The sequence below is a fragment of the Cyanistes caeruleus genome, chromosome 1 (assembly GCF_971803275.1).
Source record: "Cyanistes caeruleus chromosome 1, bCyaCae1.hap1.1, whole genome shotgun sequence".
NCBI classification, from domain to species: domain Eukaryota; kingdom Metazoa; phylum Chordata; class Aves; order Passeriformes; family Paridae; genus Cyanistes; species Cyanistes caeruleus.
In genome coordinates this window covers 31,702,027-31,729,200 of record NC_141701.1, presented here as the reverse complement: position 1 = coordinate 31,729,200, position 27,174 = coordinate 31,702,027, and the positions used below count along the sequence as shown (strand labels likewise).

Genomic DNA, 27,174 nt, shown 5'->3' with positions numbered 1-27,174 from the left:
TCGGTCCTGCCGCTCCCGGGGCTCCTCACTGGCAGACGTTCAGGTAACTGCTGTGGGACAGCCGCGACCGCCCGGAGCTGTGCCTGTGCCGAGGCCGGAGGAGAAGGGGGCGAGCGGAGGGCGGAGCAGCCCTCGGGCAGCTGCCGTGCCGGCGATGGATGGAGCGGGGCCGCTGGCCCGGGCTGCCGCTGCCCGCTGCCCGGCGGGGCCCGGGCACACCGCGCTGCTGCCGGGCCGGGCCGGGGCCACGGCGTTGCACGGGTTCCTTTTCCTGTCACCGGGACAGCAAACACGGCTTTGCAAACTCTGCGCCGTGCGGGCTCGTGGGGCTGCGTGAAACAGCGCTTCCCGAGCCAGCCTGATGCTCGGGAAATGAGGAAAAAAAAACCAGCCACGGAGGGAAGAAGAAAAAAAATAAAAAAAAAAAGGTAAGAAATGCCGAATAGAGAGCGCTGCACGCCGGCCCTTTGTGCTGCAGCGGGAGGGGTGTGACCGAGTCCCCAAAGCACCCACCCTCCGGGGTGCCACCCAATGGCGGCCGGTGCTCGGCACAGCCCCTCCCGCCCGGCCCGGCCGAGCGCGGCCCGCCGCCTCACGGCCCGCGCTGCCTCACACCGGCTCCAACATATAAAGGCTGTCAGCGGCTCCTCTGGCCACAAGCTTCACAACCAGCACGGTTTTCTTCTTTGGGGGGTTGTAATAAGAGACACTTTCTTCACAAAGGTTCATATCATCACATAGGAGAGTGCTATATATACGGGGAGAACAATAGACTGTGTTCTTTTTTTCTTGATAATATCCTGAGGTAAGCCATTCAGTTCCGTAAGTTTCTTTGCATGCAGTTTTATCAATGCTCATCACATTTGGTGAACTTAAGATTTGAATGCTATTTCTAAGATGTCCTGCTTTCATGCTGTCTATGTTTTATTTTGCCTACTGATTTATCTCTGCCACATTGTGTCAAAACAGCCCATGCCTATGGGATAGGCATAACCTAGGATGTATTTTTAATTTTCAGTGGAAAACATGATGTGAGGTTTCTTGCAGTCTCCCCATTTAAGATTTATAGTGTGGTTTATGGACTGATCGGGTGTGATAGCACTGCCACTGTTTCAGGAATACTACTAGCTCTGACCATCAGTCGTCAGTGGTATAATGATACTACAGTTTGGTGTGTTGTAGAAAGTAAGACCATCATCACTTAATACAGTTATTGAAAATTGCTCAGCAACACGTGTTCTGCCCGGATTGTTTTTATGATTGAGCTGACAGACAAAATGATTTTTCTGGTCGCAGCCTGCTAGTTCACTTTGTCTTGCTACCCAGATGTACAGAATCACATCTTTGGTATCTTCTCTTCTACAGATTTGCTTTCTGCTGCCCTGACTTAAAGCAGAGTACCTCTGTGGCCTATCTGTGTCCTTTGGCCCCAAAATGACAGTAATTGCTGCAATCAGTTGTACTCTCTTATTTTCCATTCTCTGTGAAACAAGTGCATTAGTGTTACCCAACTCCACTGACCTATTCCTGTCAGACAATAATTTCACTGACATCAAGACGGCTTTGGCAGCTCATCTGGACTCTGCAAAAATTCCCAAAGCCAGGCGGAAGCGCTACATTTCACAGAATGACATGATTGCCATTCTTGATTATCATAATCAAGTCAGAGGCAAAGTCTTCCCACCTGCTTCCAACATGGAATATATGGTAAGTGAACTGTTTATTTCAGAGTAAAACAAACTGTAAATCAGTGCTCTGATTTTCTTAAACAAATTGTAATGGTTTAGTTAACTAAATAAATTTTTTTATCTGTTACTGCTTACTAAAATGTTCTGTCCTTATGTTTTTCAAGCTGCATTAACTTCAGCAAGCAAAACCTAAATACTGAACTCTTACTTGCCCTGTTCAATTTTCATTTCCATGTGTAGTCCCAATGAAGTGAAGTGGTGAGTTAACTGCTTGTTGGCCTGAGGAATAGAATGTGATCACATGTGAACCAAAGTGTTTGAAGTGCTGATCATTAGCCACATAGTTTTTGTGGACTTCACTGAAAGTCATTGCCCTGATGTGGGCAAAAAGATACCCAGTGACCATTTCTAATTTATTTCACACATGGTATGTATGTAAGCAATATGGTAAGACTGTGTTTGCAAGGTAGTTCATCTGATGCAGTTTGTCTCCTGTTCATGTGTTTTACTTTCCTTACTGCATATTGTTTGTGTACACCCAATACCTTTATCTTTCCATCAAATACAATGCTGCTTTTAATGTTTATATAGTATGTAGGATTTCAATGTGCTCAAAAAGACTATGTGACAGGCACATTTTCCACTTACTGGAAAATACTTTTAGGAAATACCTGTTCCTGCAGGTATGATAGAAGTTACACATTCACTGTGATTTCATACTTAGCACTACTGGCTAAAGCAGTGTTTGCTACTTTTTGTTCCAACTTTGCAAGCATGTGTGGCTCTAATATTAAACATAGGTTATCCAACAATTCATTTTTTTTTTTTTTTTGATTAGGGTATTCACACTGTTTTAAATGTACAGACAAGTTGTTTCAGCACCATAATAAATGCTTAAAGTCCCAGAGGTTCTCATATGACAGCAGACTGTTAATAGGCTTGAGAAACAGGACACCAGCAGCTTGACATAAAAAGGGGATATCAGTAATAACAGCTCCTCCTTTGTAGCAGCTAAGGACTAACAATTTGGACATGTTTCTATCGCAGATGTTACCTAAATCTGTATTTCATCATATAATCTGTTCAGCACATCCCAACAGCACCTCAGAATGTTGAGTGCTCTCAGAATTTTGCAGGATGAAGACCATAGGCTGAGTTTGAAGTCTGGTTAAGTGGAAAGGTCAGAGACTGAAAAACCAGAGAGGTCAGAAGTCAAGCTCAGTCATCATTTTCATTGCTGTACTCTCCACTGATGTTTCCTTTGATTCTGCATAAATAAACTTTGTTGTAATGTCTGAGGGAATGGCAGCCTACCATACCCTTGCTTGGCTTGTGTGTTTTAGAAATGTGCTCCTGCAGTTTGCTTAAATGAAGCCAGCGCCCTGTCATATTCCCAAGGGTTTTGTACATGCTATGTTCTTAGCCTGCTCAGTAAAAAAACCTTGTAAATAGAAAGCAAGTTTCCTGGATTAAATCTATTTTAATGAACTCATATACATAAACTGCCAAGATTTTATCTATATTGGTGGGTGTTCTGCTGCAGCTTTGCTGCAGCATGGATACAAAATCAAGATTGAAGTCATGCTCTTTACAGCTGGCATGCTGTTCAAATTCACCTGTGTTCCTGGCAGGATCAGCCCCATCACTAGTGTCAAGTGCAAGGACTGAAAGCTTTCTTTTACATTTGGCTTTCCAGTCTGAAAGTACTTTGTGACTTCATGCTGCAGAATTCAGATCAGCACCTAAAGCTATGTAGGAAATGATCCAGAGTGCAACTTGAGCTTGAATTCCCAAGTGGCAGCCACCCCTCTGCCACCAATTCTCTTTTAAGATTGTGTAAGTCTGTGTATGTCTCATGTAACTACAGAGCAAAAAATGCTCAGTGAGCAGCATCACACACGGTGTGCTCTGCCATCTGGGTTGTGGTCATGGCGCCATCTTTGGAACTTCTTACCTCTCTGACTACAGAAGAATTTTGGTAGGGAGGCCTCGAAGATGATATGGTGCTGTAAGCCATACCAAGGCTGGAAATACCATTATCATTAACTGAATTTTCCTTGTCCATTTTTTGGTCTGAATAATTTCGGTGTGTGGTGCAGCATCTGTTGTATCTTACAGAGACATGAGGTTGCTGCTGCTATATAGAAAAAAGATGTTATGTTTCTCAATACTTACTTTCATAAATAAGAGAATGAACACATTGTCATTACCAGCGGACAGCATGCATTTGTACTTGAAAGAACCTTACAGAGTGTGTGTTCCTTTCCTGAATACTATGGAAAAGTGCTGGGGTAGTGAAGAAAGTGGCCTATCCCATTTTCCCTAACAATGACTAAAACGGATGTCACATGTTAGAGAGCTGGAATTGCTTGCAGATGCAGTAGATTGTGGAAATCTTTTGTAAGTGTGTTGAAATAGAGAAAAACGAAGCAGTTTTGAAGCACTAGAAAAAGATATTTTTTCATATTTTCTCTCTTCACCGTCATAGCAAATTGTGTTTTGTTGTTTTTTTCCTAATTCTGTTAGGAGCTGTTCTTCTCATTAATTACTGTATCACATTCTCACTTCTGTGTAGTTCAATTTGCTTTTATTTCCACCTCCCTGGTGGAAATAAAACCCCTTTAGGGTTTGGCTGCATGGTTTGGTTCTTGTGATTCCAGTTTTCCACACCCAACCTTTTCTGGGGCTTTTCTACTTGACACATTCTGTTCCTCTCCCTGATACAGTCTGCTTCTCCCATGTTCAGTGCATTCATCGATACTTCACACTCCTTGGGCATTTTTCTCTTTGCCCTTACTGTCTTGAAGGTTTATGTACTGTAGGACTTTGGATGAGAGGTCTGGGAGAACAGCTTTGAATGCACATGGGTTAGGCAGGGAAGTTCAAACCGAGCTGGGAAGTGTTTTAGTTCTCTTTGGGAGAGGTGGGTCAGCGTGCTGTCCCAGCCTATTGTTGTATGCAGCCTCCCATGAAAGCAGGTAGGGGATTCAATCATGGGGAAGGCATTGTGTCAGTCCCCAGTGAAAGAAACTGGTGTGTCTCATGCCAGTTACATTTTGGTAAGTCTTCTTGTTGGGACATTGGCACCCAGTGTGTTAGACTTTGAAGTAGTCCTCCTTTTGGTTCTGCTTCTGGAGCTGCTGATGCCTTCAACTGGAAGCTTTTGTACAAGTACAAATCTAGTCAGTGTATATGTGAAGGAAAATGAAAGGGAACAAGAACTTGCAGGCCTATAATGCAGATTGATGAGTCCTTATTTTAATTTGGACCTTTTTCTTCCTCATCCTAAGAAATCCTTTGCTTGTCCTTTAAAAGCTGAGGGCATACCTGCAGAAAGAAAGAAAACACCGTACTTTTGGCCTGACAAAAGGTAAAAATCATCTACTTCTCTTTGCATATTTTTTTGTGGAGAAAGAAGAAAGATTCCATAAAATTCATGATTCAGAAAAATGAGGTGTAGAGTTGCCAGCAGCTGTCTAGTATGAAAAGTATGTACATCTGTAGATCCAGTGGAAGCATGTGAACAAAGAAATCCCTTTTCCTGAATGCTGATTCTGTACTATAGAGACCTGTGTTGCCTTTCTGGAACAACTCAGCTACTTGTTGGGCCAGTAAATATTTGCAAGATGTTGCCAACTGAAATCTGAGTCTCATAAAATGTCTTTTAGTGTGCATTGGTACTATCTTTAGGCTTCCAAAACATTCATTCATTAAATATCTGTTCCTATGACGATTAGAAGTTATGTTTACCTTTCTTACAGTCACCCCCACTCGAGGCCAGTTTCTTCAAAGTCTGTATGGTCTATGTTGTATCCTACATCTCTGTTTGTGCAAAAGCTGGTTGGGCAGGTGCTTACATACAGACATGCTCTTTACAGCTTTACATGCAGAAGCAGTAACTGATATAACACTTGGTGAACACTGAACACCAGCCTCCATGGAATTCCCATGCAAAATAGAAAAATATGTTTTATTTAAGAGTTCTCTAAGGTGATCTGAATAACTCCTTGAAGAGCCGTAGCAAAACACAAGCCATGGGTAGTTTCACTGCTAGCTTGGCAAGGATGAGTCCTGAGCCCAGTATGGGCTCACACAGTTATTAGTGGACTGGCAGTAGCATGTCTGAAGTATAATAGAGAGGACAGGATTGCATACTCAAAAACAAGTTTGTGGAATGCTGTCCGAAGATTTTAAGTGCAAAAAGTGCTCTAGATAAACTTGAGCCTGCCAATGTACCAAAGGTGTTCAGACACAGTTTCAATTCTCTTTTGTTCAGTGATATGTAACTTTCATATTTGGGAAATATAAAACTTTTATATTTGGGAAAATCTGCCCCTATTTGAACTTTGTTGCTTTGATTCACTTTGTAGAACTCAAAGTAGTAAAAGATTTCCAGACTATCCTGAAACGAGTTTAGCTACCCAGAAGTTATTTTGTGTTTCTCATGAGCTGATGGCAGAGGAACTGGAAGAGAATGGAGAACTTCAGCATATTAATTTCTAGTAAATCCACATAAAAGACCGTAATAGACTAAACAAAGGAAACGACCTATTGTTATAAGAAAAGTAATTGTGTTCCAAAAGAAGCTCCTGTAGTCCTGTGAAGGAGTCCATGAGTGTCATGCTGGAAATACGTGTGCTTTGTGTGGCCCAGAAATGACTGTCTTTGCTGAGGTGATTTATTTGGATACTTCCTGTCCCAGAAAATTTGCAGATAACCTCTGTAGTCAGGTCAAAGAAGGAAGGTATAAACACAAGTGTGGTAGTGCTCACAAATGCAAATACTGCCTTATTTCACTTCTAAGTTTGAAAGTCTTGATAAAATTCTTTTGCTGTCAAGGTGATCCTAAAAATATTCTGTGAATATGCAGTAAATGATGGGTAAGACAAAGCCAAAAAAAAACCCAGCAAACCTACTTCAAGTTTTCCAAAGTTCTGCTTTGTAAAAGTAAAGGCCTTTTGTATGGACATGGAAGGAGCAAATTTGGTTTTTCTCCAATTCAGTAGCATTTCTGATAAATAAACTTCTCAATCTGTTTACCTATTTTTATTTATTTATTTACTGTTTTCATTATATTTTCTTACAGACCATTCTAAATCTTTAAGGACATTTTGTTCTTGAGTCATTTGCCCTGGCTTATTTACATGGTCCCACTGAAATCATACATGTCTGTGAGTAAGGATTGCAGGGCTAGTTCCTTCAAGATTTATGTCTAATGTGTTGGATGGAGTCTCTTAATTCATGTACTTTATCCCTGGCCTGTTGCAGGACTTCCTTCTGCATTACATACATATGGTTTTCATCTTGTCTGCTCTTGAACACATATAGTGATGCTGTCTCAGTCACATCTCTTGGCAAATACTTTACCTTAGGAATAGAAATTATTTCCAAATGTCTAACCTAAATATTTCCCTCTAAACCTCAGATAATTAATCTTTATATGCATTTTTAAACTGCCAATAGAATTTCTATGCTTTTTCATTTCAAAAATTACCCTTTACATATTTACTGATAGTTTTCTTGGCATTAAGACACATATTATCTTTCCTTAATTTGCATGTGCATGCCATTACAATACTTCTGCATATTGGATAGAATTACAGTTGCACTCCATTTACAGTTCTTTGTTAAATTGGTGAACAAGACCCTTAGATGTCAAAGAAGATTAGGCCCATCATTTTAACTGTGCATGTCTAAAGACCCAACTGACATAAAGCAATGAAGAATTTGCTGTAGAAGTTACTGGCAGCCTACTTTTTCCACTCAGTAGCCTTGTTCCCTTAAATCCAGAATGGTAAAGTTTGAAATAAAGTAACCAGATGACATGTCAGGGTACAAAGTTCTTGATAGGCTTTTCATCATGCCAGAGGACAAAATGAACGTAAGTATAGTCCACCCCAGTCTTCTGGCAGATGAGAGCTGAAGATGCTTGGGGGTTCCCCAGTGTGGGCTTCCTATCCCAGTCTGCCATGGCTTTTAGCTTGCTCTATGCTGGGAGTTCACAAGTGAGGTAAGAACAAATAGGAAGGGGTATAATGCTGGAATGTGTTTACTGTTTCCAGTTTGTGCCTCCTACCACTCATTTTTTTGTTTATAAAATTGAGTATGTCCCTTCTGCCTAATACCATAACCCAGCACCAGGAGTGTCTGAAGATCATGGGAAAATGAATTCTGCAATAGTGATCCTCTCAGGAAATTAGAATAATATGGAGGGAATTGCTGTGGTTCACATGGCTACAGTTAATGCCATCTGTCTGCATCACAACCTGGAAAGGAAGCAGTTGTTTTACATCATACTCAGTCTTTTTCTGCAGTGGAGGCACAACATGGCAACTGGCAGCAAGCTGAGAGAAAGCAGGAGTAAATGGAGCTTACTTTCTGCTAATTTGAGCATAATAGATTTACCTAGCTCTCTTTTGCCTCAGAGGTGAGTTTAGCCACTTACATATTTCCTAGTGCACCACCGTCAATAATGCAGCACTGAACTACTTGGCTGTCACTGAGATGTAGAGTGTTGCCCATTTTTCCAGCAGTTTCACTGACAGAAAGCTAGGAAAGCCAGTCTCAGTAACTAGTAACTAGTGTGCATCTAGGGTCAAATCCAAGTGGATGTTACCGATAAGAAGTACAAAATCCATCTGTTATGTTCAGAGTGAATGGTAGAAGATGCGTTCAAGAGTTAAATGGAAAAGACACTTCCTGGAAAGCACTCCTTGAAAAGTCTGAAAAACTTCTTTCAAAAATGCTGTTGTTGATAAATTTTGTGGAAAAGAATGACTGTGTTCAACTTGCTTTGGTACTAGAGCTCTGTTCCAATGTTTTATGCATAACAATTTTAAAAGATCCATCTTGATGGTGTTTTAGAAAAGAATATTTACATTATTTAAATTTAGTATGAGCAGAGAGCCTTCTAGGAGTTTAAACAAACAAAAAACAACTTAGTAAAGTCTCAGATAGAAAAGCAGCCTGCCCAGAGGCCTCGGAATTAGACATTCCTTTATTATTAAATGTAGCACCTCTTGAACTTCTTGGCTAAAAACAGAGACAGGGCATTTTTCACAAGAATCTTGATCCAAAGTACACAGAACTTTGTTTCATACATGAATGGAGATGATAGTAACCTTAAATCTCTCAACATTTTTCTCCTCTTTCTACCTGGAAAGATAAGTAGTCTATTACAGATTTATATGAATGCATCTGCAGGTGACCTGGGATGGGATTTGAGTTCTGTGTTAATGAAACTGAGAATGAACTGGTTTTGCACATCTAGGTATCTGTCAGTGATATCTGTTAATCTGTATCAAGAGAAAGAATCAAATTGAGCTTTCTTCTTCTGAGAATAAAGAACTATTGTTCTTATTCTTTATTCTACAGAAAGAAGGAGCTTCTATGTGTTTTTTTTTATGTCATGCTGCCATATCTTTCAGCTAGAGCTACTTAGAAAATAGTAAGTATTTTCTTTGAAAACTTTTAAGGAAATTAAGAACAGTTTTTCTTTTGATGGAAAGCTTCAGTGGTTAGTAACAAAGAAAAGTGAAGTGTAGATTTTTTTCTATATATAAGAGGAATGAAACACAACAAAACAAATACATTTTCATTCACATTTTGTGTTTCTAAAAAAATATAATTTTTTCTGATCATATTTAAAATGAAAGAGGTCAGACACACTCCTTTTCAGAGTTCTGACCAATTGTCGGGGTGACATGGAGCTAGAGTTTGGTCCTTTTGTTACCACTTCTAAGATAAGCTGCTGCCAATTAAAATATGTCCTGCAGTAGGTTAAAAAAGCACTGAATATTTTAAGATATATAGCTGCATTATTTAACTTTTCCAAAAGCTAAACAATAGCATATCAGAGAAGTTTATTGTTATTAAATCTGACAGCATACCAATTTTATTTATTTCTTGTTGTCTAAAAGCCTGATGCCAAACATGAAATGATGTGCAGACAACCTTTAGAAGAAAAAAACATTGACTACTAACAGCGATAAAACTTCAAATTATAGCACTTTGTGTTTGTACCACAGAGACACCCAGGAATATAAACTCCTATGTAAAACACAGACTTGAATTTTCATAAGGAAAGTATTTCTGGCACTGAGGTTTCTTGGGAATATGTCCGGTGATGCCTGGATTAAGCCAGACTTTCTAATACTGAGCTCTTCAGAAGTGTGACTCACATGTTTGGGGGTTTGGATATATGAGAGTAAATTTACTATAAAACATTGCACAGTTTTAGTTTGAGTTGCAGTGGGTTGTTGGACAAGGAGCTTGATGTATTAGCCCTCCATTTATTTGCAAAAGAATGACATACAGAACTGTGATTCCCATCAAAATATTTTTCTCCAGAGGGTAGACTGGCAATTTTCTGTGTAAACTTTCTAATTATTACCTACTGCATGTGAGAAAGTACTTGCATATGTGGTAGGCACCAATTACAATATGCATACATAAATTTTTAACAGGTGGCTGTTGAGATTAAAGAAAAAAATCATATTCTTAGAGGGGGAGAGTCTAGAGTCCAAATGATCTCAGAACCTAAATAAATATATAAAGTTTGTGACATCTCTCTGTAAGTTCCAATGAGCTCATATGTTTTCATCACACAGTATGTATTGAAAAAAGTGAGAGCAAAAAGACGAGGCTCTTTCAATCATTTGGCTGTAAAAGCATGCAGGCAGAAGGGCTGTTGGGTTGTTTTATTAAGCTTTCTGCCAGATTTGGGGTAGTGGACATGGTGGGGGGTCCTACAGAAAGTTTCAGTAGGAAACCTGAAAATACTACAAGTCTGGCTATATGAAAGAGAAGGGGAGCAGAGGACTCCTGTGTGCCCTGCACGCTGCTGTGGGATTTGAGACAGCCACCGCACGCGCAAGTGGTGTGAGCAGTGCAAGGCTGAGTGACCCGTGAGGACAAGACCTGTGTGTTGGAGGGTAGCAGCCTACATCTGCTAATCCTCTCTGGGACTTGCACGAGCAGCTGTGGAATGCAGCTGCACAGATGGACTGGACATGTCGGATTTCATCCCTTGGCTTCACAGTGTTTTTATCGGAGGAAGAAATTGCTTGAGCCAAGGTTTTTTCTTCTTTCTCACTTGCTGCCATTCTGGAAGTAAGAGCTTTTGATCTTCAGCTAGGCAAACAAAGAGAAGCAGGGGGCTACTGGAGAGTAAAATAATATGTTTGAGGTAGAATGCCTAATTTTTTAATTGATCATGCTAAAAGAAGGTCATACTGGCCATCTTTCTGAGCAGCCTAAGAATTGCTGTAGATTGGTTTGCGTGAAATAACAATCTGAATATCACTAATATGAATCCATACTAAACATATATAAAGGAAAAATAAGATGCCAAGACTGGAAAACAAATTGCCATTTTTATTGCTTCAAAATGTAGCAGCCTCACCATGCAACTCTTCAAATTGCATATCCCTGTATTTCATTTGCCATCTCTTCATGTAGCTGCACTTTGTTAAAGAAGCTGCTGCAGAAGGGATTGGTTAAAACAGTCAGCTTCACCTGTTTGGGCTGGATTTGTGTTTACATCTCTACCCGGTGTTTGTCACTTCAGCTGTACTGATTGAGCTGTAATGATTGAGGACTGCAATTCTGCCTGCAATGAAAATGAGCAAAACTGTGTTCCTAAGTTCAAGTTATAGTTAAAAATTGTTATGTATGCAATTCCTCAAAACATAGGTATCAAAGTAGGAAGGGAACAGCCAATTATTTTTCAACAAATGTCATGTACAGTTCTTTGTAATATTGTAGTTGTTTCTTTTCTTTTTCATCATCAGAATGTTTATTCAGCTTCACCATTGTTTTAATACCTAAGAACATAGTTGTGACCAGGACCTCCTGTTCTGACCTAGCACAAGAGGACAACTTAATCCTTTTTACATGGAAATTGTCTAAGAACAACTGCGAGACCGTTATGGAAACTATGGAAGCTATAAAAAAAGGAATGTATGAGGGAACTGTAATCCACAATATTAAAAGGCTTTCCTTGGTGAAGGATTCCCACTTTTTGGGCTTCAAGAAACTACATTCAACATGAAAGAGATTTTGTTTTACTCTCTATTGGTTATTACACATTTTGGGGATTAAATATTTTACTATTTGTTTGCAGAGGGAAACAAACAAAATTGAGGATGAAATTCTGGCTCACTGGCAAAATTCCTGCTGACTTTATTAATGCTAAGATCTTACTCCTAACTCTCAGCAAACACATGCTGTGTGGGTGCAGAGAACAGCCCAGAGCTGCCTCATGAAATAGTCTTAGGTGTTGAGACTCCCCATGTAGAAGCACTGTCTTGTTCCTTGTGTTCAGTCCTCTTGACAATTTTCAAGTGAGATGTAGTTTGGAAGTGTTGTTTTGCAGGGAGCAATACAGAGAGCACAGTCAGAGAGCTTTCTAGGAAAATAATCTTTGGCTCAAGAAAGAAAAATAAATTGGCCAAAGGATGTTCGTTTCAAGTTGTCAGTGGAAATGTGGTGACATGCTTTAACTCTGTCGTAGCTCAGTTTGACCCAGCTGAGAAGTGGGAAGGTTTCCATGCTGGACCGAATCAGTGATCTGGAGTTTGGGTGGGATCTTTATACTGGATAGAAGGTGACTTCTTCAACTACTTGAAACCCAGCAAATGAAGATTAGCTGTCCCCAGGGAGTGGATGGATCATAGTTTGGCACTGGGAGTTTGCATGATCAGCATTTCAGGATGAGTCACCTTCTTAGATCTTAACCCGCTGAGTATGGAAATTTTTCTCATTTTTCTCTTTTACAGTTTTTTGTTCATGTCAGGCAGCTTTATCAGATGTGTTTAATAGGAATATGATTGCTCATATGTCAGAGTTTGTTATTTTGTTTATTACTCTGTTTCTTTAAAATTCTTTGTTAATTAGCTTGAGTTTTTAATTTCTCCTTGTAGGAGTCCAGAAACACAGTGGCATTTCTTTGTTTATTCTATTATCTAAAAAAGCATCCATCCTATTTGCTATTGACAGAAGGGCTTCCAAATATCCCTGAGAAAACCAAGATTTGTAAGAGATTAAGTAGAAAAATGTTTAATATATCACTGAGGTGAAAAATATAGAATTTAGAGGGGTTTCACACATGGAGTAAAGATGGAGGAAAAAGGGTGTAGTTTTTAGTTCTTCTTTCTCATGATTCTGCAGTTTTTGGGAGCACAAAGAATGACTGGTTTAGACTTAGTCACAGTTTTAATTATGTAAGTAGATATAGAAAACTTATTTGTTAAGATATAATAGCAATACATTTGTCTGTAGTTAATAGGGTAAAAATAGATATGAAGGTGAAGAGACCGCATGGTTTGGGGCCATTTTGTACTATCAGAGCAAAATGAGCCAGGTTGTGGTGAATTGAGCTTGTGCAATCAGTCTGGGTGGACCTGCCAGGTTTTGTAATGACCTTCTAATAAACACTAGAAACAAGATTCTAATGAGCCTGGGAGTTTTCTTCAAATCATAAGAACTGAGATAAGTGGGACTCCCCAAAAGGGAAGATCCCAAAAGAATTCAGTCCAAAGGAGACTGAGAAAGCCAGGAGAAAAAAGAAAGATACAGAAAAAAGAAAGATAGAAAAAAGCAGCAGAAACAGAGAAAAAGGGTTTATTAGAGAAAAGTTACACTCCTTGTACAGAAACTGTCCCTCTCACTTTCAGTTACTTCAGTTTCTCTTTTTAGGCTATATTTGCATTTCTTGGTATGCTATTTATCTGTGTACAACAATGAAGCCACATGGCTTCAGAATCCAAATGTCTTTTCACTGCTACATACCCAAAACACTGAACTGTGGTAAAAATTAGTACAACTGTGGACTCAGGATCAGACTTTTTTTTGAAAGGGCGAATTAATGGCACAGTCTCTTGCAATATTTTGGGTTGTTATGAGATAGTATTTTTCACCTTCAGCCTATATTAGTTGTTTGCCTTTTTATAGAATCATAGAATATGTTGGGTTGAAAGGGATCTTAAAGATCGTCCAGTTCCAACCCTCCTGCCATGGGCAGGAGCACCTGCCACTTGGCCAGGTTGCTCACAGCTCCATCCAGCCTGGCCTTGAACACTTCCAGGGATGGGGCATCCACAGCTTCTCTGGACAACCTGTTTCAGTGCCTCACCACCCACACACTAAAGAATTTCTTCCTAACGTCTAATCTAAACCAAGCCTCCTTCAGCTTTCAGCCATTCCCCCTTGTCCTATCACTTGATTCCAGAGCAAAAAGTCTCTTTCCAGCTATTTTGTAGGCTCACTTCAGGTGCTGAAAGATTCTATAAGGTCTCCCTTATGCATTCTTTTCTTCTGGTGATCATCTAGATCTAGTCATAGAAGGACTGAGACCACCTTTTCATCTGATAAAACAAAATAAATAAAATAAGGAAGGTGAGTTACATAGCAGTAAGAGTCTCTATAGAGACTTTCCACCAGCCTGCTAATGAAAGAATGGAGGAAATTTAAAGATGCCGTATATGCTTCCCCCACCACCTTATTCCTTAGTCAATAGTTATTTTCCTTCTCTTTGTTATATTTTTTTTTATGTTTGCCAAAACTTTAATGTGTCCAGAGAGGGATCAATGGAAAGCAGAGTGTACTATACATGACAAACTCACAACATTTTAACTGAGTTTGAAACAATACCCCAAAGTTTTACCAATCCAATGCTGCAGATGATTTCTGATAACCAGAAGTGAAGCTGAGGAGAAGCAAAAGTGAACTAGAAATGCCCTCACTGTCCCAGGCAGGGCCTATGCCTAGTTTAAAGAGTGTTAATTGTGAAAACCTAGTCCTTCACATTTCTTTCAAGCACCTAACATGCTGTTTTGCAAGGCAGTTGAGTACACAGAAATGTGCTGGGTGGAAGTCAGGATGTTGGCGCTGTTTGTGCGAATACAGTACACGTTTAGATTACTGTGGGAGTGCAGACAGGTCACTTGGGAGCAAGCACGCAAACCTCATGTTCAGCCTCCTGGCAGGAGCACTCCTGCCAGAAGCGTGATTAATCCCAGCAAAGGAGGGTGTTTATGGGGTGTCACAGTCCTGGCAGAGCAGCCCCGTATGGATGCACACCAGGCAGCTGTGTTTGGACCCACGCGCTGGATCCGTGAGCTCCTCTGCTCCCCTGGGCCTGGGCAGGCTCCAAACGCTGGCTGTGGCCCCAGCCTCTCAGGCACACTCCCCAGGCACTCTCTTATATTTGTACCTACTCTTTAAGCCCTCTTTTTGGGACCACTGCTGTACCACAGGGTTTTTTATACGCTGGCTACATGCAGCTAGTAAGCTTAATGGCAGAGATACAAATCAGAAGAAACGTCTATGCACAGTTTTCTTTGCCTTAAGCCGTAAGCATATCCTGGGTTTTGGATTTTTTATCTCTTAACTCCTCCAAGAAACTCCCATAATTTTTCAGAGCTGAAGTCTAAGTGTTCCCTGGCTTGAAGAGCATGCTTCTTAAGAAACATGTCTTGTGTCCTTGTAGTAGAAATTTGCTTTGACTTTGTTCTGGAAAATTTTCTGAACAGGTGTAAAATAAATCTTCTCTGCTTTAAGCACCACCCATTTTACCATCCCTAAGATGGTTCTGCTTGAATGGAAAATGATTTGTGTTAAGGAGCCTTACTGGTCTCTGTTGTGCTTCTTCACCTTTAATTGAGGAAGTACCTTATCCACTCCATATTTACAAAAGCTTGGTTCAGTGGTCTAGCCATTTCATAACAGTTACTAAATTTTGTCCTTCTCACTAAGCGAAATTTCACAAAGTACTAGAGTTAGGGCATGATTTATTGCTCTAGTCAATTATCAGTTTTTCACTCTTCAGGTTTGTGAAATTAAAACTAAATTCAGTGTTAGAAATAATTATTACCTCATAGTATAGAAGATATTTGTGATGTGGACCACTTTATTCTTTGTAAGTTTATTTATGACTTTGCCTCTTATTTCATGCCTCAGAGAGGATACTCTTTATTTCATAGCCACTCAAGAAGTATGAGTTTGTGTTTGTGTTTAAAAAGCACTGATGGTCTACATAGGCAATTTTACCACGTTCTGTTCTGCCTTTCTACTTGCAATTCACTGCAACTATTCTGCACCTAAACACTCCACTCAAGGTATTCCAAATATACATGTAATTCCAGAATCTACAGCCTACTTGGGTATCCCTTAAAACACTAAGTTATACTAAGTTTTGTGTGCATTTGTAATGTAACAGTGAGGTATTTTTTATCGGGTGTTCTAGTGGTGCAGTAGGTTCTGTTGCCAATATCTCCATTATTTCTGAGACAAACCTGTTTTGCTGTGGAGAGAACAGCAGAGTTACAAATCAGATGTGTAATCGAGCAGGAAAAGCATATAAAGGAGACAGTGTTTAGGTTCACTTGTCATGTTCCAAACACTGGAGAACTTAAGTCAATTTTCTGTTCTTACAGAGCTGTTATCTTTTTATATCAGGCAGTGAGCAATGCCAGTTCCTGTGCAGAATAAAGTAGTGAAATCCATACTGCACCTGGAAACTACCCATAGTCTTTGCCTTTGTGGAATCCCTTTCTTGACCTTGTGACCTCAAATATGAAGAGCTGCCAAACACATTGTCTCTGGCTATAGATATTGCTGAGATCTTATTTCAAGTGTGTTGGAGTTATGTGGGGTATGTAATACCTATGCTGATTTTTTCTTTTTTGTGTTCCTCTCCTTTACTTTCTATCTGAGTCCCAGCCAACATTTCACTCCTTTCCACACATGGATCTCATCAACACAGAAGGGAAGGTAGGAAAATGCCTGGTTGGTGAAGGGCTTTTCCAGAAAAAAAATGGAGAGATTGGAATACTTGGCTTCCTTGAATGATGTGGGCAGGAATTCTGTCCAGCAATAGGGCAAATCCCGCTGGATTCTGTACATGCTGCTCCACAGTTCCCTTCTTGTTTCCAGATCTGATGTGTTCCGATAGTATATTTGTGGGTTAAGGTACTTGCTTATTTTGTTCTAGTACTATGATCATTATCTGCTCTTTTCTGTTCTACTGCTAAGGATACATTATTTTGTCAGGTTTGGGATGAAACTCTTGCCAAATCTGCTGAGGCTTGGGCTGCTACATGCATTTGGGACCATGGACCTTCCTATCTTCTGAGATTTTTGGGCCAGAACCTGTCTGTAAGAACTGGAAGGTAAGAAGATACCTTACAAAGCAATTATTTTGTCAACCTTTGAACAGTCTTTGAGATCCAGATGTTGGACTGATGCAAGTTTCATCCAGTATTCTGTGTTCTGTATCTGTCAGTGTTCATTTGGCTTGAGATTGTTATTACTTGATACTCTACCCCTAGTGATGCGAGGAGAAATCTAAAATGACACGTTTTTCTTTCTGTGTTTTAAACAAACCCAGGTATCGATCTATTCTCCAGCTGGTAAAGCCTTGGTATGATGAGGTGAAGGATTATGCTTTCCCTTATCCTCAAGACTGCAACCCTAGGTGCCCGATGCGATGTTACGGACCCATGTGCACCCATTACACACAGGTTATATAAATTATTTTCCTCTATTCCAAAACTCATGTCCAAAAACTGGACTTTCCTATGATGTATTTATAACCCTCTCTCTCAATTAAATGTATGTGTGTATCTATAAATAAATGTATATGTATATTCCTTTTCAATTTGGACTTCACCAATGATAAATATTTATTCAGATGGTTTGGGCCACTTCCAATCGTATAGGCTGCGCAATCCACACATGCCACAATATGAACGTCTGGGGATCTGTTTGGCGGCGAGCTGTTTACTTGGTATGCAACTATGCCCCAAAGTGAGTTGCTCTCTTATTTTTGTTTATTTTTATACTTTGTGCATGTTTTTGGTCCTCTCATAGGACTGCTTACTCCTTTTTCTGCAGCATGACCTCTATTTGTGCTTTTTTTCTGTGGGCTGCTCGTTTGTTCAAGCCTTCCATCTGAACATACAGAAATGTATGACTTTGGTATACAAGGAGGAAAAAGAATCAACTTGATGTGTGTGGAACAGAACAAAAGACTAGTTTTTTTTTTATTTTTTTTATTATTGTTTTTTTCTTCCTTCTTTGTGCTGACTTTACTTTACTTTGAATTCCTTGTTTCTTCACTCTTTTATACATAGGTGAGATGAATTAGGCTTCCTCAGGTAAGCAATCCCACCATAAATCAGGGTCTTGATTTACTGACAGGGTGGTGGGTCTATGTAAAATTTCATTGCCACTTATGAAATTCAGTGAGGCCAAACACAGCTAGATTGGGTTAATCCAAGCACAGGTACAGACTAGGTAGAGAATGGATTGATAACAGCCCTGAAGAGAAGGACCTGGGGGTGTTTGTGGATGAAAAGCTCAATATGACTTACCAGGGCACGCTTGCAGCCCAGAAATCCAACCGTTTCCTGGGCTTCATCAAAAGAGATGTACCCAGCAGGTGATTCTCCTCCTCTGCTTTGCTCTCCACCTTGAGAGCTGCATCCAGTTTTGGGGTCCTTAGTACAAGAAGGACATGGACCTGCTAGAGCAGATCCAGAGGAGAGCCACTAAATCGATCGGGGCTAGAATCCCTCTTTTATGAAGACAGGATGAGAGAATTTGGGCTCTTCAGCCTGGAAAAGAGAAGGCTCCAGGGAGACCTTGTATCAGCCTTCCAGTACCTGAAGGGATCTTATAAGAAGGCTGAAGAACAACTTGTCACAAGGGCATGTAGTGATAGGACAAGAGGGAATGGCCTTAGCTTAAGGCGGCTTGGTTTAGATTAGACATTAGGAAGAAATTCTTTACTGTGCGGGTGGTGAGGCACTGCAACAGTTCACCCAGAGAGGTTGAGGACTCCCCATCCCTGGAAGTATTCAAGACCAGACAGGATGGGATTGTGAGCAGCCACAGCTTGGTCCAGTGAGAGGTTCCCTGCCTGTGGCAATGAGGTTGGGATGAGTTCGTCCTTAAGATTCCTTCCAACCCAAACCATTCTGTGATTCATTCTGTGATACATGTCATTGCCCACAGGATACCTTTGCTTATGACCATGCCACATAATCCTTAGCATTGCTTCCATATAAGCTCCATGTGTGCCAATCTATCTCATCTTGCCTTTCTTATTAGGGTGTGTTAAAATACAGGCCATAGACACCCATAGGTGGCCCTATATCCCATAACTTACAGAGGCTTGTGTTAGGTTGAAATGCAGAAATTAATTTTCCTAGACATCATCCCAGGCTTACATTTGGGTGCAGAATGAGTCAGTGAAGTGTGGCTCTGGGAGACTGAGCTCCAGTTTGCGGTCTGGTTTGCACCACTGTTGCCGAAGCCGCACAGACAGTGTAAGTGGCTGCTTTCTCTGACTGTGCATTAGGCAAAGACATAGTTCTGTATAGGAACCTGAGTATAATTAATTGAGCATGTTTTCCATAAACTCTTGGTGGCACAGGTCCATTTGTGGTAAAGAATATGCAAGAATATGTCATTACTCTAGCTGTTACATGAGTAAAAGAATTTTTAAAGGTTTTGCAACTGAAAAATAGATAGGATTTCGTAAGTTTACTTGGGGAAAAAAACCACCTTTGGAAATCAAGGAGATTTCCCTATCCTTTTGTATTTAGTATTTACTGGAAAAGGATGGTAAGAAATGAATGTGAAGGAACAAAAATTTGGTAGCAAAAAACTGTATCTGACTTATAGCTCCACAACATGGACAAGATGAAATCAAAGTTTCTAAGAGAACTTTTATGTATCTTATTTTGAAAAAAAAAATTAAAAATTATAAACTTTCTGGAATATTTATTTTCATATATAGGAATAAAATGGATTTATACATTAGGCATTTTTGGAAACTGATTTAGTATTTGTGTATCAGGTAGCAATGAATTAATGACATTTTATATTTTCTGAGTCTAGAAGTCCCACAGCTTTTCAAACAGCAAACCAAGCCTGAAGTTGCAAGCTCTTTCACTGTGAGATTTTGAGTAGACCTTTCAGTCACGGGAAGTAGAATCATGATTGTCACATCTAGTTCTTGCAGGGTCACAAAAATTACACTGAGCAGTCTTCCCTGGACCTAGTTTGTGTTTCTATATTTAATTAAGTACATTGGGCTTGGAGTCTTTGGGCACAGACATTTTAAAGTCTTTTTGCCACTCGGTAACATCTCTGTCCTGAGCAACTAGCACATCAGAAACTCCTCTAAAGAAGAGAGTGAATATTGCAGCCCCAATCTAAGTTACTAAGATTGGAATTTGGCAAAGATTTAATATTTATAACTCCAGTAATTTTCACTGGTGCCATGCTGTAACAATGAAAAATATTTATATTTCTGAAATGAGTGAAAACCCCCTGAAGTTGAGAAGGATAATTGCAGTTTAGTAAGGCCCCAGATTATCTAACACAAATCCACCATGTGTTGCACAGAAAATGAAGCAGAAAGCAGTTTTCAGCAAACTCTGAATTTCCATATCTGTTATCAGACTACATATTTTTCCTGAGCACTTAGTCTGCTGTACCCATTTGGAAGAGAAGTAAGAATGAGCAAATTACTTGAGATTCCTACTTTCTTCCAAGGCACAACCTAGACCAGGGCTTTTGATTCAGTGTTACTGGCTGGGAGGTGGGGGATGACAAAATGTTTCATAAATAATTGCATTACTCACTGCTATTCCACGTCACATGCAAACTAAAGGAAAGCTCTCTGCTCTGTGAGACATAACATTTAAATAAAAATCTAATTTTAACTTTCTGCCTACATCATGAGTGTTACATGATTCTCTAAAAGTCTGTGGTTTATATAAACCCCTAAAAGTCTGGATGTGTTTTTCAGATGTTTCTACATGTTTCAGAGTTGCCTCTTTTCGTATGATCACTCTCCAGACTTTGTACCCCTTTCCCCCCCTAGGGTCTGTTGTGCACTTCTGTCCATCAGACAGAAGCCCTCCTTCTCCTCTCACCTGCATCTGTCAGGCCTCTGGAAATTCCCCAATCCAGTTCCTTTTTAATATATTACTGGTGCAAATAGTTTTTAACATCGCCTTTTCTCTAGTAATGAATTCAGCCTCAGAGCTTCACAATGTGAACCTAGGGTGGTGCAACCTAATAGTATGGTTTCACTTGGTTTGTTTTTCCATCTTCCAAGCACAAGCTTCTAAGATAACTGCCAGACAAAAATGTGCTCAAGGAAAACCTTGCACCAATGCTTATTTTGCTATTTTTTGTAAATATAGACCTCTAGTGAAAAATACTCTGTCATGGGATCAGAGAAACAAAAATCACTTGGTTGTAGCAAAAGCAAGAGGACTGGGACTGCACCACTGAGACTAAAGGATATGGAATGGATATTACTGGCCTGGATTCACATGGTCATTTTCCTGCTCTTATTTAGGAATTGCTAGATCAATGCTTATCAGTAAACTACAGAAATAAACTAATGTCATGTTTATGGGATATCAGTGGAGACGTTAACTTTAATCACTCAAAACAAGTATGGTTTAATGATTTTTTTCTTCCACTCTGAAATTATTAAGCATTATTTTTCATTTTTTATTTTCAGGGGGAATTGGATTGGAGAAGCACCCTATAAAGTAGGAGTTCCATGTTCAACTTGTCCTCCAAGCTATGGAGGTTCTTGTATTGACAATCTTTGTTTCCCAGGAGTAACATCAAACTACTTATACTGGTTTAAATAAGTTAAGGTTAACATTATTTTAAAGAATACCCACAGATGAGTAACAAGAACCTTGTGTATTGAATTTTGCACATATTATATATAGAGAGATATTGTAATAATACTCTGATATTTTCTTTTTGTATGCTTTTGTATAATTAGCTTTCAAAGTACAGTATAATTCGGTTTTAACACTTTGGGATTTAAGGCTTGCATTATCCCTTTTAGATTAACATTTTGTTAAAGGAGAGCAAACTCATTTTAATCTTAGCAAGTGTAGCTTCCTGAAGATTAGATTGTATTAAAAGCACATCAGAAAGTAGAATATTACTTCTTTTAAAAAATAATAGCTCTAGAAAGAGAAGGGTCATTGTTTAATACTGTGCTTTAAAAATGGAGTGTGACATGCAAAGCAACAAATTGTCCTCGCACTCCTGATGGTTCCTCCTGTTTACACCTGTGCTTTCACCTGCAATGTCAATGGGACACTGAGCAGAGGAAAACATATGTGCAAGAGAAACTGCAGGATATTACCTACCTCATGCACAGCATCAGTTCATTTATGGTGTTTCAAGAGTTCAGCACATGGCTGCTGCTATCACATGTCTGTGTGCAGACAGGAATATTAAAGGAATGAGGAACCACACTGACTAAGATGCAGTGGCTGTTAACTCACATGCCTAAAGTCTCACCTAGATAGACTGCTACATCACTTCAAAAATACTGGTATAACAGTGCAGCTTGACTCTACCTTCCTGTATTTCTGAACACAGCCATAGTTCTATAATGGTGCTTTGCAGGATTATATTTATTCTTTTACAGGAAGAAATATATTGCTACAAAGCAATATACATCAATGCATGACATCCATAGTGTTTTTTACACTTTAAGTTTACCGGTATATATGTTATCCCTTTGACTGAAATTCAGCTGAGAATCAGGAGAGATCAGACCTAAAAATAGATAGGAAGGTTTCTAAATAAAAGACATTAGGGAGCTTTAAAATTCAATATAGATTTGCAAAAATTCCAAATTTCTAAAGTGATTGCCAGTGCCCATTAAAAACTTATTGCACTATTTCCTGAAAATATCCATGTCCAGTATTAAAAACCAAATCTGCCAAAAACTTTCTGCCAAAACCTGAATGCCTTATGGGTTCCTAGTAGAGACATTAAAACAAAAAAAAAAACCCCAAACTATTATACAGGTACTTTTCTTGAAAACCAGATTATTAAAAGGAAGAAATCCAATGTCTGCCACTATTACTAGATAATTGAAATAGCCTTGAATTTTGTTACATGGCAGAATGTACCCTACTTTAAATATAAATGTTTAGTCTGCTTGCACTGCTGCATTTAGACCTCTGAAATTTTTGAACATTGAAAAGCAATACTGAGTAGAGCAAGTGGAACAACAGGATAATTTTACTAGAGCTACATATGTATGCATCTTTAAATCACTAATTCGGTCTTTTTAGGGTATTTGAGACAGTCTGTCACCAGAATAATGAAGTAACATGCTGGTGATATAAAAAGAAAGATGAGAATTAGAATTCTTCACGTTAGTTATTCTTTCTCTCCAGCAAGGTATCTGTAACAGGCAGTATAGTGTATGAAATGTAGCAGCCCTTCTCTATATGTCCAAACTCTGATCCCTCAGAGAACATCAGCAGCTGATTTATGGCTCTTCAGATACTTCTGGTCAGTGACACTTCTGTATCTGATAGGTCAAGAACTAGACAGGTATATTACCTTTAGATGTGTCCATGTTGTAAAAGGATATCTCTTTGTAATTTCTACTAACTCTTACACAATATAAACATTTTTCCTTTTGTTTTCAAAGGAGTTTGGACTTGAACAGTACTCAATCGGACAAATACTTTGGCAGAGTAAAAGCCAGTCCTATTTTGGGAGTGAAAGACAACCTCTTTGCATTATCTGTGTACACACTGAAATAAATGAGTGAGACAAAACTACTTGGTGGGTCATTAGCCCCTCAGCCAGCATAGTTTTTGACAAAGATGCAGGTGAAAAATGCATTTTTGGTCTGCATAAGAAATCTTCTTATGCAGTGGTAAAGACAGCACAGTTAAAGCAGTGCATCTAGCCATTTTCATGTATTTTTATTTTAAGTACAAATAGGAAGCAGAGCATAAGAAAAAATTCAGGTTAAGCCATGGAGCCTTCAACAGTAGGTCTAACAATAAATGACTATGCACTTTGAAACTTGCAACTTGTATGTTGTATGGTACACTTTCCAAACAGGACTAGACATTGTAAATTAATTTATAATTCTGTAATTCAGCTGAAATTATTATCACGGGTATATATATGTTATCATATCTGTTACTTTTTAAGTTGCTACAAATACCTTGATTTTGTGGAATATTTTGTTTTCTGTGAATATAGAAAACTTTGCATTTAACAAACAGGTATACAGGTTTTTTCACAACATCCCATAATGGTGCTAGGGATTAAATATTGTAATCACACTGTAATTGACAGCAGCAAAATATGATCTGGAAATAAGCTATTTCATACGAGCAGCTCCTGATAAAACCAGCCACAAGCACTCAAGCATTAGCTGAATATTTTTCATTTAACAGAGAGGATTACAGATCTTCAGGAATTTGATTGCCACATGAAATCTCCACTTAAGAGTAGAAGACCTTTCTGTATTGCCCATTTGAATTGCCCCAATTTCTATTATCTTTTTGTTCTTGGGCCAGGTAATGACAATGCCAGTAAAGCTCTATTTTGATTGCCAGTGCCAGTGCTTCCTGCCTGACTACCTGACACCAAGTGCTGCTACAGATAAAGCACTGAAATGTGCAGAAGACTTCAGATGTCTTTGGCAGCTCTAATACATGCTGAGCTTGAAGAGTTCAAGGCCATGCTGAGGCAAACCAACTCCAGTTGCTATTCTGATGGCCTTGAGGTACTAATTTCTTATCAGTAGAGGGGTGTGCCTTTAAAGACAGAAATTAGCTCAGACTTCTGTTCTAAATATAAAATTGTAAAAATATGCAGAAGTTAAAATAAGGCAAAAATTATTTTTGGTCAAAATACTGTGAGATGCATAAGAGTAAAAATTACATATAACAAAATTTCTGTAATTAATTATTGAGTACAGCTGTTTATAATAATACCTGCTTGTGACTTTTTGCCTCATTTAAACATCTAAGGTGATGGGTAGCAGTTGATACCTTTTGGTGCTAACCTCTGTGTTCTGGTGCTGAAGTTACAGATTATTTTTTGTGGAAATATTACCATATGAACTCAGTGTTTGTGAAATCTTTTTCAGCTAAACATATAACTTACCACCAGGTCAGATTTGCTTTCAGAGTTCCTTTTTTATGGCTGTTTCAGGCTCTAATAAGAGTTTTATGTGCATCAGAGAGGAAAATGTATTCCAGTTCAAAACCAAAACAAACAGTACCCTCCCCTCATCACAACAGGCAAGTGCCTGTGGAACAAATTATGGGGAGAGTAAGACCTCTGAGAGTCATGACTTCAGATTGATGCTGAGCAAGTTTTAGACTCAGATTCCAGATCGTCTCTCTGAAAAATAAATGACTTCAGAAAACCTGGGCTTGACCTTGCACACTTATCCTTGGGATCTGTTCTTTGAGATCAGTTTTTTTCCCTCCGTATTTGAGGTGAGTTTGATCAGTGAAAGACAGGAGGAGTTCTAATATAACTTCTGCAGGAATGAAAAATTGGATTCCATGAGAGCTTTGTGAACAGCAAAATTAGACTTCATATGCCATGCCCTATTAATACTGGGAAATACCGTGTGGCTTTGAAAGAGGAAACCTCCCAGAGCAAAATTACTGTGATTGCGCAGAAATATATCTGTGTCTATATCCATATCTATGTCTGTAGGTGGGTGGATAGGTGGGTAGATATATGTGTTAATACATTTTCTCTGAGGATCAGGTTGCAAACATAGATGCCCTCTTGTGGGTGAGAATGCCACTACCCATATACATAGGAATCCAAGAGGTTTTAGGATTTTTGGAAAACAAATGAAAATCTAAAGTTTTTGCCTTGATTTTAGAGACATGACTTTGTCTGTTTCCTTTGAGAAAAGAGTTGCAGTGCACAGCTCTTCCATTTCTTAGTTTTACATGATTTTTAAGTACAGAACACAATTACAGTTTTATTAGCTGGTGACTACCTAACATACAGAATTTTATGAGTATGAGGTAAAACAGAGTTATTCAGATGTCAGGAGAATTTTTAGAAGTGTTAAGTCAGATATAGTTCTTAAAAACCAGGGTGTGGGAGGCCTCATTACTCAGATACTAAAATGTAATGATCCCTAATAAAATTTTAAAGGCCCAAATTGCTCTTGCAATCTGCCCATTATTGCTAAATTTTCAAGATAAAACTCTTGTTTTCCTATTCAAAAATGAGATGATCTTGGAATCCAAGCACCCAAAATGATTGTGGTGCTTTTTTAAAACTGCAGAATTGAAAATTTGTATGCTCTGCTTCTCAGATCATACATAATTGATCTGGTGGTCCCAAAGTGTACAAATTCTTCTTGTTTAAATTTGCAAGCAGAATGTTGAAATTTTATCAATAGAAGCCTGAAATAGCAATAACCTTCTCAAACTGCTTTCTTGCAATAGAAAACAGTTGAAAAAATTAAGAAAAAGTAACAATTACCCATCTGATTAATTCAACAGGTGGGCAACAGCCTATCTTTTTAATTCAAGAAATTATAAACAAAATTGATTACTGTTGGTAATTTGAATACTTTCTTTCTGTTTAGACTTAATTTCCCAACTTTCCCTCAGGGTCGAGTTATTTTCTGTTAGAAAAGAATTACAAGGTGTTGCATTTTTAAATTCACACAAGTCAGTGGAAGAGATAGAAAGTTTTGATTGTTATCCACATTCTGCAGAGTTCCCCTGAGCGTGATATGTGAAAAATCCAGACTGAAATGGTTTCATTTCATTATCTCTTTCTGCCAAAAGACAAAATTCAGAGTTGAAGAAGATTTTGGCACATTATCATTGGGTAATAAGATTGTAAATTTTTTAAAGTGCCTTATACTGAAAATGCATATAAATTATACTTAGGGTTATTTTGGCCAGCAGGAAAGAGAGGGAATCTCTCTCAGGTTATATGTTTAGCTCACAACAGCAATTGTCATTCAAATCACTGTCTGTTCATCATGCTGCTAACTCACTACAGCTTTGATAGACCATCCTGTAAGTCAGGAAGTATCTTAGATGTGATGTTTAAAGTAATAATTTTTTTCCTGAAGAGTGAGTGGTAATATTGGAATCAATAGCTCTTAGGAGTTAAAAAGCTTTGTTTCATGTAAGGCGCTCTATTGTAATTGAAATGGTGCTTAAAGGCAGGGTTCATTTAAGACACAAACCTTCTACAGATGCTTTTTTCTGTGTGCAACAAGGGAAGATTTTTCTGAGGCTTAAAGATGCTGGGGATTTGGAAATAAGTATATTTCTATGCTTTTTTATCTGAACCCATGTCAAAAAAAATGTTCAGTGTTTATAGAGTGAAATGCTCTTTCCCCCTCACATTATATTTTTTCATTTTTCTTTAGGTTTTTTGATAATTGTGTGGGTGGGGTTGTATCTGGTTTTTTTGGAGAAGAAAGCTTGTTGTCTAACACGTGTTGCAGTGAACTTACCAATGTATCATTTGTGTTGTCATATGACTCTATATATATGTTATACCTGAGATATAAATTTGTACCCCTGTTTCAACTTCTAATGCTATGAAACTGTACATCATTTTGATCTATTTTGTAGCATCTATGCATTTAAATAAATAAGTAAAATTATCAATA

The 27,174-nt window shown here is 38.8% G+C and overlaps 1 protein-coding gene across 1 annotated transcript; it reads left to right on the top strand.

Moving 5' to 3' along the window:
* The first annotated feature begins 494 nt into the window (after window positions 1-494).
* PI15 (peptidase inhibitor 15) lies at window positions 495-27,174 on the top strand. Its single transcript, XM_023920864.2, has 6 exons — window positions 495-805; window positions 1,366-1,707; window positions 16,740-16,858; window positions 17,077-17,209; window positions 17,380-17,495; window positions 21,235-27,174. Exons 2-6 carry the CDS (start codon window positions 1,435-1,437, stop codon window positions 21,368-21,370), a joined length of 777 nt encoding a protein of 258 aa, XP_023776632.1. The 5' UTR covers window positions 495-805; window positions 1,366-1,434; the 3' UTR covers window positions 21,371-27,174.

Excerpts from the sequence above, each read along its gene's own strand:
- PI15 (XM_023920864.2), top strand. The coding sequence starts at position 1,435 with ATGACAGTAATTGCTGCAATCAGTTGTACTCTCTTATTTTCCATTCTC. Across the intron at positions 1,708-16,739 it reads CTTCCAACATGGAATATATG|GTTTGGGATGAAACTCTTGC; the intron begins GTAAGTGAACTG and ends TTATTTTGTCAG. Across the intron at positions 16,859-17,076 it reads CTGTCTGTAAGAACTGGAAG|GTATCGATCTATTCTCCAGC; the intron begins GTAAGAAGATAC and ends AAACAAACCCAG.